Source organism: Nanorana parkeri, unplaced genomic scaffold (genome assembly GCF_000935625.1).
Source record: "Nanorana parkeri isolate BGI_ZX_2015 unplaced genomic scaffold, ASM93562v1 scaffold84, whole genome shotgun sequence".
Lineage (NCBI taxonomy): Eukaryota > Metazoa > Chordata > Amphibia > Anura > Dicroglossidae > Nanorana > Nanorana parkeri.
Window position 1 is genome coordinate 312,247 of NW_017306352.1, and position 10,820 is coordinate 323,066.

The 10,820-nt window shown below is 42.9% G+C and overlaps 1 protein-coding gene across 2 annotated transcripts in view; it reads right to left on the reverse strand.

Annotated features, from left to right (window-relative positions):
* Positions 1 to 671: 671 nt before the first annotated feature.
* The window catches only part of KLF6 (Kruppel like factor 6), a 10,345-nt gene continuing 196 nt past the window's right edge, over positions 672 to 10,820 (reverse strand). The window contains exons 2-4 of one of the 2 annotated variants that reach the window (XM_018552330.1): positions 6,963 to 7,410; positions 3,009 to 3,132; positions 672 to 1,119 (exon numbers count right to left, since the gene is read on the reverse strand). In XM_018552330.1, coding sequence (XP_018407832.1) covers positions 1,068 to 1,119; positions 3,009 to 3,132; positions 6,963 to 7,410 — 624 coding nt within the window. In that variant the 3' untranslated portion in view covers positions 672 to 1,067. Of the gene's footprint in view, positions 1,120 to 3,008; positions 3,133 to 6,836; positions 7,411 to 10,820 lie in introns of both variants that reach the window. The other variant, XM_018552329.1, reaches the window with a different exon arrangement.

Below are 10,820 nucleotides of genomic sequence, written 5' to 3' on the forward strand. Positions count from 1 at the left end.
AGGCCCAAGCATTGTGGTAAAAAACAAAATTTAAAAAAGTAAAAAAAAAAAAAAAAAAGAAAAAAAACAAACAAACTACACTCTAGGGTGACAACAGAGCCTTAAGTAAGCTTACATCACTTAAACCCCTGTATCAGACCCCTGCCCATTATAGGAGAAGGCCACTTGCATAAGGCACCATTTTTAAGGTCAACAGTGCGTTAACAGCTAGAAAACCGGAAATTAGTCCTCAAGGCATAAATAATAGAAAAATTAGCTGCATGAGAAAAATCAGTATAAGCTATAGTGGTTTTTCCCACTTCTTTTTCCTTTTTTTATTAATTTTTTTTTCCATTTTATTTTTTTTTTTCAATTCTATACATAAGTAATGTAACAACAGACCAATTGTATTTAGCTGCTCTCAACTGGAATCATAACTGCAGTCCTGATTAAAGAATGGAGAAGCGTACACATTTCCCCCGATCCATGCAATACCTTTTTTTTTCTATTATAATGAAGTTATAGTTGTGTTATAATTGGTAGATACACAGCTTATACAATGGATTACAAACGATCGTTGTAGCAAAACAAGCTACTTGACACATTGCACGTTTAATAGCTGCACCAGACAACAAAAGCACCTCTCACACAGGAAAGGGATCATCTGCTTATACAGGCTGGGAATTTTTTCATTTTTTTTTGCTAATCCCTCACAACGGAACTCAACCATAACAAAAAAAACAAAAAAGATCTTCCTCATTCAGACATTGGCTCCTGGTCACCATTCAGTCACCCAGTCATTAACATTCTCAGTGCACATGCTCACGGCAACGGCTTAGACAAGCCACTCAGAAGATAAAGCACCAATGGTGCACAGGCCCAGTCAGCTCCAGAAGTAGCACTGTATGGTGGCTCTGCCGCATCTCACACGATTGATAAGCCCTGCAAAGCCTCTTGGAGAAAGTGAGGTCTTGAAGGCAACTGGTTAGGGTGCAAACTGGCATGCTTTGGCTGGAACTCGCATCCCTCGCACAAGGCAATTGAACCTTGAAGTCGCTCTAAATCACGTGACTTCTGCATTCATTCATTCATATGTGTCGCTTCATGTGCAGAGCCAGATGGTCTGATCTGGAGAAACATCTGTAAAAAAATAAAGCACAACATTTTCAGAACTGGTTTATAAGCAGATTTATACTACAGAAGGTTGTTCAAGCATTAGGGTGCATTCACACCAAAATCAGAAAGGAAAACCGTAAGACAACGGAGGGGCTGTTGACTTGCAATTGAACCTTCTGATTTCCTTCCGACGGATGCTAATGGAAGGGCACAAAAAAAATAATGGGTGTAAATGGGGCAAGTTCACACTGGATCCGTTGGGCTTTTTTTTCCAGTGCAACGTAACCCAATGTAACGGAACAGAGTGGAGTGGTGTGAACTAGCTCCATTCACCATCCATTAATTTTTCAGATGAAAAATACAACGCAATGGATTCAGTGTGAATGGGCCTTTAAAGAAAGAAATATATATACACACACACACATACAATCAAAAGGCAATTTATAGCTCAACTGCAGTAGCATCTGATTGATCTGTAGTGATTTGTAGTGATCAATCGATTTTGGCTGCGCTACTAAAAGTTGCCTGTGCAGAAATAGCTTTATGTCAACTTTAAATGGCGGCCTTCCCTTTCACTGTCCAGATGGGATTCAAAAGGTAAAAAATAAATAAATAATAAAAAATAGATTGTGCAGCACATCTCCCAATCCATTGAAGGTCAGTTAAAGTTCGACAGATCTGTCTATGCACAGAAAACTACAATCCTCTCAGCTGTCCTGCCCCCTCCCCCCTCAAGGATTGTTCACAGATGGACCCTCTATGATGCCAAAGATGAAGATAAATCAGAGCCAACATGTTACACATACAGGCACTGAAGTACTTGAATGAGAAAAAAACCCCCATCTTTTACAATGACTTGCTGACAATGTGCACAGACATTGTATCATCCTTCATGTTTTCTAGAAGCACTAAATGTTTGGATGCTACAGACATGGCCAAGCATGACAAATGGCCAGTCTGCAAGCATCCAAATCTTGAAAGCTGAAGACACGGCCTTGTGAAAACAAGGCAAAAGAGAGATGTGTAAATTGCTGCGCACAGTAGCAGGCAGTTTGTTATTTTCTGGAAGCCAGCATCTGAAATGTGTCATTTGCATGGCAACTGTAGCAAACAGAGAATAATAGAAACTAGATTCTAGAACTGACCAAGCTGATCATGGAAACTACGAGACTTCAGCTTTAATTTTCCAACCTGTACTACAATATGACAATTGTAATGAGGTTGCTATGGCTACCAGACATTTTGTAATAGCCTTGCATATCAGGTTATCGACATATTTCAGGTTTCTTTATTCGACCATTGCTGCTATCCGGCACATGTGGAAAGGACCAAGAACCTGACGGTACATCTTTTTGCATATGCCAAGACAGTGTGTGCAGGACACAGGTGTGGCTTAACAATAAAAAGACAGATTTGTATTTGCCGTCGCACCTCTGGCACATCATAATACTTTGCTTGACTTTTTTACTGGTGTTCAGGGATTCAGCTCCACTCCAAAAAGGAGGAGATATGCAGTGGGACAGACAAGGCTGAAGTATAAGGAAAGCAAGAGGAACTTTGTGCACAATGGTGTGTCGAACGTTCTGATAGGAAGACCCATAACATTCATACAAGAACGCCTAAAAGTCAAGCAATATTACAGCAAGAGGATCATGGCTTGAACCTCAACTTTGGCAGTCAAATCTGAGCCTTAGATCTTTAGTGACTGGACTATAGACTAACACCAGTACGTGGTGCCTGCACTTAAAACATTTTAGGCCGGGACTGGTTCACATTAGGCAACTCCAGCAGCCATTTTGTTCTGTACGAGTGACAATGTCATGTGCATATCAGTCAAATCTGCAAAACAAGGAAGGACCTACAGAAAACAGGAAATGGAAAAAGTACAAGATATGGACTGCTCCCTATCTCACCTGTCACAATGTGTGCACTTAAATGGCTTAGCACCGGTGTGTTTTCGGAAGTGTCTGGTCAGTTCGTCACTTCGTGCAAAGCGCCACGTACAGCCCTCCCATGAACATCTGTAAGGCTTCTCTCCTGCAAAAAACACAAAAAACAATCTGGTTTAATTATCAGTAATTACAACTGGCAAACCATAAAAGGGAAAAACATAAATCTGCTTAGTTAGAACAATCTAATCAGAATGTATGCATTTGTAGATCTGCACAGCCACTGGCACCCAAATGGTTAGTTCTCTTTCTTTGTAAATGGGGCCGTGTATAGTTCACATTGTGTAATCCGAGTAATTCCATTAGGCACACACACTAAACAGATCACAATGAAACAAACATTTGTTATCCTCAGCTTGCTCATCAAAAAGTCAAACTTGCAAATCTCCTAGGTCCGGGGAAAGTAAAACGAATGAGCCATTGCTCACTGTGAGAAACTAAAAATGCATTTTGTGTAATTGGGTGGCGACAGGCCGAGGACCTTATTTTGCCTTGTGATTTAACCTGACAATCAGCGGCATGGCAGAAGAATGGCAACACCCTAAAAAAAGCACAACTAAACTTGGAGTTTAAATCAGCTAAACTCATTCTGAAAGCATCAAAACAAAATCGGCTCCATTCACAAAGCTTTAAGGCCCTATTCACACTGAGCGACATGAAAATCATGCGACTTTGAGCGATATTGCGCGACGAGTGATATTGAGCGACGTGTCGCGCAAGTTTTTCCTATTGGGCTGTATGCAATCAGGAGCAATGTCGCTCAAAATCGCTCGAAAAAAGGGTCATGTAGGAGCGACAAGCTACCAGCGACGAGCTACAAGCGATATTGAGCGACGAGATGTGAACAGCTACATTGAAATGTATTGGTGAAGCTAAATAGAGCGATATCGCGTGGAAATATGAGCGATATCGCTGCAAAAATCGCGCGATAAATCGCTCAATGTGAACAGGGCCTTACGGAAGGAGAAGGATCTTTCTTCGAACCATGCAAATGCCATTTTTAAATCTCATCAGCTTCACTAGGAAATAACTGTCACTTTTTCTTTAAAAATAAGGATCCTTAACCTGATGGGTTTGTGAATAGAGCTGAATGTGTTTCAAGTCTGACAGTTTGTTTTGTTCAGAAAGCTGCCCTGGCCTTTTCCTGTGTGGAAGCAGCGCACTCTCTGAAGGAGGTCTGACACCCTCCCTACCAAGTCAGACCTATAGCTTTGCAATCAGCAAAACCCATTCTCCCTGCTGATTGGAGAGCTTTAGCTCTGACTCAGCAGGGGGTGCGTTAGACCTTTGCTTCCACAAGATAAGCTTGGTTACCCAGGCTGTGGCCGTTTTCCAACGCAAGACATTGCACACCTTTAACTGTAACTGGTAAGCATTTAGCAGATTTAAGCAAAAAAGTTCAGTTCAGCTTTAAAAGAATTGATGCTATTCACGATGACATCTTTCACAGTCAGTTTACTTCCCTTGCGGCTTCCTCTTCACCCTCTGCCTGTGACTGCAGCAATGCCAGCAAGATAGATTTAATGACTTGAATATAAGACTGTAAGCAATACAAGCTCAGGAACAGATCTCTAATCTGGCAACTATGGAGGCCACCATTGCCTTACTTCTCAAAAACCTAGCTGCCCGGCTCCAATGTTGATTCAATAACTTAGAATCACTGACCAGGAACAAGCAGGCATGTCAGGGTACCCGACATCTTTCTTGCTGCATGCTTGTTTCAGGTCACAGTCTCAGGGACTGAAATCAGGGAAAGCTAGGCAACTGGCATTTTCAGAAGGAGGTCAGCAATGGCAGTCAAATACTTCTCTGCACAGGTTTCCATGAACGGGTTTCTTATTTTGCGGTTTTAACGGATTAATTTAAGCAAACAGTTTTAGCAGACTCATGCTTGGTTTAAGGCCGGGACATCCAGCAAGTCTGGCATTTGCAGGTTTTTGGCCAATATAGCTCTATTTTTAATAACTTCATTTGTTACAGCTTATACACAGCGGTGCCAGTACATAAATATGTTGATTCATACGGTACACAATGTGCTGGGCTGCTGTGTACTCCCCACCTAGTACAGGAATGAAAAGTCAGGAAAGGTCAAGAAAATCCATGTCTACTAATTGGGCTGCTTCAAAGTACTTGTAACCATTTGCAATATATCTTCAAAAAGCATTTAAGTATCATAACTATTAACAAAAATGTATCTCATTTGTGGATCACTTGGCTCTAGATCCTCAAATCACCATCTGGTTGGTGCCGACACTGTCCTTCCTTCTGGAGGGTCGCTACTTTTGTTCACCATGGTCCCTGTGTCTTGAAAAGTAGCCACCGCTCTAAGCTCACTCCTGTGATGGACTACAATCTCACGTTTAGTTTACTAATTTGTATTGAGATTGTTGTCTATCACGGGAGCGAGCGTGGAGCGGTGACTACTTTACAACACACACAGGGACTATAGGGAGCAAAAGTAACCACCCTCCAGAAGGAAGGACAGTATCAGCACTAATTCAGACATGATTTGAGGATCTACGGCCGAGTGATACACAAACAAGATACAAAGATACAGTTGATTTCCATATTGGACTAATACCACTTCCGAAACACAAATTGCAACTGCCAATAGCATGCAATTAGATTAGTTTTTTTGTCACACAAAATGGCCGATCGCAAGGATAAGAATCACCATACACTGCTCGACGTTGGGCCGAATCCTGCTGACAAAACGGTAGCTGTGTGTGGCCCTGTCAGCACCGCTCTGCTCAAAAAATGTGATTGAAAGATTGACCTGTGTTGAAGGAGCTGGGCCGAAAAGTGCCAGCTTAACAGTGACCGCAGCTGCAGTCACTGATCTGCTATTCTAGCAGTTGTCGGTGCCAGCTGTTAGAATACAACAGTCCGGCAGGGAAGATTCGTCCATTCACCCTCTTAAGCCTGGATGGAGAATTCGAGCATACAAGTATATGGCCAGCCTTACACTTATAGTTTGGAGAAAACCCAGGGTACATTGCTTTAAAAAGGAAGGCAAATGCAGAGACTGAAGTTTTTATGCTCATTCACGTTTATGTTAATGGAAGTGTATGGTACCTGGCTACTGGATTTGACTATTTGGCTCCTGTGTCACCCTAGCTTATAGGACAGTCTGTACACAATACAGATATACAAATGGATGTTAGCAATGTAAATGCATGTCTTGCCCCAAACAATACCATTTTAATTTACATTTGTCAATGGACCTAAAAGCAGGAGGGGTCATTTCCAGGTAATATGGGCAATAAACAACCATAGACAACCCTTATCTGAATGATGAAAACTGTATAATGTTGAGCAGAAATCTTCCAGCACATTGGAACACTTTTGATATCTGCATGTAAAATGTTGCAAAAGTAATAAAAATTATAAAAATTAGGACGGGCAAATACTGGTTCTCATCGTACCAACAAACTAACCATCCACTGCACGGGACAGTGTTAGATGACACACGTGTTGGAGAGAGATGTCCTGCTTTTTCTGTTTGTGCTCATTCATTACTATTTTCCGGTGGACACAAGTTAAGGAAAGACAATGGATATTTAGGAAGCTCATGCTGGGCAAGCATTATGCGATTCCTTTTTCCTGGACGCACTCTCTGTAGTCTAAGCTCCAGCCTCACAGCAGGAAGGAATGAGGAAGGACTTTCCCCTAGAGAAGGATTTACCATGACATCACTGATGGACTTTGTGTTTCCACCCTGTGGTTGTGCAATGGCATGACAGCAAGGGATTCAAGCCCCTTTTATTTCCCAATCACTGAACAAGCACTGACCTGTATGGGTACGCTGATGTGCTTTCAGATGCGAGCTCTTGGTGTAAACTTTCTTGCAGCCATTAAAAGTACACTTGTGGATGCGTTTCTTGCCGTCCGGCGTGGTCTCTCCGCTGATTGGACTACCCTGTTCAAGAGTCTTTCCAAAGCACCCAGAGCGCACTTTCCCAGGGGAATGGGGCTCTCCGGTGATAGCATTCCACAAATGAGTGGGGGACTCCTTGCCTTGCTCAGGGGACGAAGGAGGGGTGGAGGTGACCGAAGAGCTAAACGGTTCAGTTTTAATCACCACGTCGCAGATCGGATCTGAGGTAAATTTGGTAGTCGGGGAAAGTTCTTCAGAGCTGTCCGACAAGTCGCTACTGATGTCAGAGTTCAGGCTAGTTGTCTCTAAGTTCTGGCTGTCAGAGATGTCCTCGGTTTTGATGCAGTGAATCTGGGGGTCCGGGTCCTCTTTTTTTTCACATGCCAGGATAAATTTGGTCCAAAGATCCTCTTCCCGATCGAACTTAAACTCAGAGGCCGAAACATAGCAAGGTTCATTTTGTAGGTAGCGTTCAAGTTCCAAGCACGTCTGTAAAACAAAGCAAGAGGAGATGTGAATTTAAGCAGTAACAGCAAAAGGTTTATAAAAACTGCAGCAAACCTGGGAGGGGCTGCTCATGGCAACCAGATTCCACGAGACCTGGGCAGGCTACAACCCCTTGATGTTGCAGATAATGGGGCTGATGTATAAAACAAGGAGCAAGAATGAACCTGTAGCCCATAACAACCAAGGTTCTGGTCATTTTCTCGCTAAAGGAGACATGATGGCTTGGGTTGCAATGTGCAACAACGCTAATTTTCATATCACTATGAATATTGTACACTTCAAGCAACATGCAGCGACAGGCCCGAAGCACAATCAGAGCTTTTGCTCATTGCCTCTAATCAGATTCATTCATCTGCTGAGCTGAGAAACACAAGGTGGTTAAGCTGACATTTGAAGTGCATGACAGTCAAGCAAGAATAGCACAGAAACCCGGCGTACTGCAAAGAACTCAGAAAACCAACACCAACCATCAGATATCCCCCAATGTAACCAGACTGAGGAAACCAGACTGCCGATTGGCTGCTGACACTGCACTTTGCGCACTGCTCCTCGCCTCATTAACATAGGCCACAAAGTCGCTCATACGCTCCGGCTATGAATAGGCAACGACTTATCTGGCCGTAATGGACGCCAGCTATTTCCTCCCAGAAACCCAAGTATTATTTCTCTAAAACAGCCAAATTTGCAGAACAGCCAGAATCACAAGAGAAACAAAATTGCAGAAGCTCGGAGAGTTGCAAAAGAAATGAGGAAGCAAAAGACGTGACAGACACTAGAGATATCGACTAATTATAAATGAATGATTAGAATCCACAATTCTTTTTAGAGACTTCTGAAAATTGTACAATGGACAAGAATTTGATCTGCTAGCCAATAGTACAACTGGATGAGTCATCTGCATTCCTTTCATGCTCAGCCAGAAAAAAAAAAAAAGACTTCCTTCTAAAAAGCTGACTGGGAGCCAACTGGTAAAAGCAGATCACTCTTGGTCAATCCTACTTTCAGATTTATTATATATATTGTTACTGAGCATTCTGATCTTTTTGACACAAGACCGTGTACACTACATACAGCGGGTGATGGCCTCGGCTGTTCCAACAGTTGCTCTCTGTAGGTGCTGTAAAATGTCAGGCGCTTATTTTTGCAAGGACCTGGGTGCTCACATGGGCCCTTTGGCCTGCAGACACAAGCCATCAAAATGCCACACATATTTCCCCAGCTAGCAGACTGCCCCAGGAGGGATCCCAGCCGAACATTTCTACTGCACTATTGTATTATCCTCTTGTGTAATTCAAATTAAGCAGCACGTTGCAAAACACAAAAAGAAAAAAACAAAAAACTGTACAAATCAATGATTACATTTTGCTATAATTAGACAATTGCTTCGCTGTTCAGATGAGAAAATGCATTTTATTGATCCCGAAAACGAGGCGGTGGGGCTGAGGGGGGCAACAATTGATTGTGATGTTGTTAAACTTTAATAATCTAGCTACTTTAAAGTCTCCATTATGCAAATCAGCACAGAGACCAGGAGATGGGCCCTGTGATAGTTTAAATGTCTCTGCAGGCTTTCTGGGAAGAGGAGCTGGCTCCGTGCCAGGATCTAAAATGCCTGAAGGAAGCTACTGAGATCAATTTCAATCACACACAAGAAGATCTGCCTCTTTGATGGCAGAGGAGGAGGAGAGGGGGGGGTGAATACAATTAACCAGGAATGTGAAGGTTGTAACACTTTAGTGCTCAGCTCACAAACAAACAGACATTTGATCTCTTAATTCATTTGGTTAAAAAAAAAGTAAACATGACTACATGGGCAGACGAGAACAACTGCTGTGACAATCTCAGGGAAACAATGGCACGACCACTCTGCAGCCTTTGACAAGCTGATAGCAAAATAATAAAAGAGTCTGGCTTGTTTGGAGTGGGGATAGAAAATACAAAAGGTCACTGCCACAATGGTCTGGTGGGGGAGAATTAGCCTTTTGTTTCAGTGATTAGCGACTGTCACATAACATCATGGGTGATAGCCTTCATTCCAGTAACATTTTATACTAGGCAGACCCGGGAACCCTAATCAAGGGGATTTGATGAGTTGACAAGCAATGAGGGGTTTGCAACCTGTGGATAGACACCCCCCAAACAAGCTCTCAAGATGGTCAAATGTGTCATTCAATCTACTGGAAAGCTGTCTGGATGTGGGGTATGCAACCTCTGGGTCAAGACCCTCGAACAAGCTCTCGAGATGCTCAAACATGCCATACATTCTACTGGGAAGCTGTCTAGATGTGGGGTATGCAACCTAAAAGTCAAGTCCCCAAACAAGCTTTCAAGATGGCGAGATGTGCCATTCATTCTATTGGGAAGCTGTCTAGATGTGGGGTATGCAACCTGTGGGACAAAACCCCATAAAAGCTATTGAGATGACCAGACATGCTATTCATTCTACTGAGAAGCTTTCTAGATTTGGGGCATGCAATCTGAGTTAAGACCCCCCCAAACAAGCTCTTGAGATGGTCAGACGTGCCATTCACTAGATTGGGAAGCTGTCTAGATAGAAGGTATGCAACCTTTGGGTCGAGAACCCATAAAAGCTCTCAAGATGACCAAATGTGTTAGTCAACTGAGAAGCTGCGTAGATGTGGGATGAGACCCCCAAATAAGCTCTGGAGATGATCAGACCTGCCATTCATTATACTGAGCTGCTGTCCAGATGTGGGGTATGCAACCTGTGAGTTGAGACCCCCAAATAAGCTCTTGAGAAGATCAGACCTTCCATTCATTCTACTGAGAAGCTGTCTAGATGTGGGGTATGCAACCTGTGAGTGGAGACCCCCAAATAAGCTTTTGAGATGATCAGACCTGTCCTTCATTCTACTAAGCTGCTGTCTAGATGTGGGGTATGCAACCTGTGAGTTGAGACCCCCAAATAAGCTCTGGAGATGATCAGACCTGCCATTCATTCTGTAGGGAAGCTAGGATTAGGTATCCTACAAGAATGATATTGACACTTGAGATCCAGCCAAATAAAAAACACTGACCCCCTCCGTCCTCATCTGAGAGGAGGGTTCACCTCCACTGGTTGGATCAATCTGTATCAAAACCAGAAAAAAAGAAAAGCAATGCCCGTCAGTCTATGGGATCTGTGCTGAAAGCTTACCCTGATTAACTGTCACCGGTTCAACTTTCTTCAAAGTAGCAGATTATTCCAAATGAACAAGTGACAGGAATAGCAATTGGCAGAGCCCATCGCTAAGCTGACAAGCTCCAGCTGTATAGTTTGGACCCAGCGCAAAGTTTTTTTTGGTTTTATTTGCCAAACGGCTGCATGGTTACTAATGAAAGCCAAGCTGTTTGAAGCTGCATTTCTAGCTGTCAGTGGAAATCACAGGCTG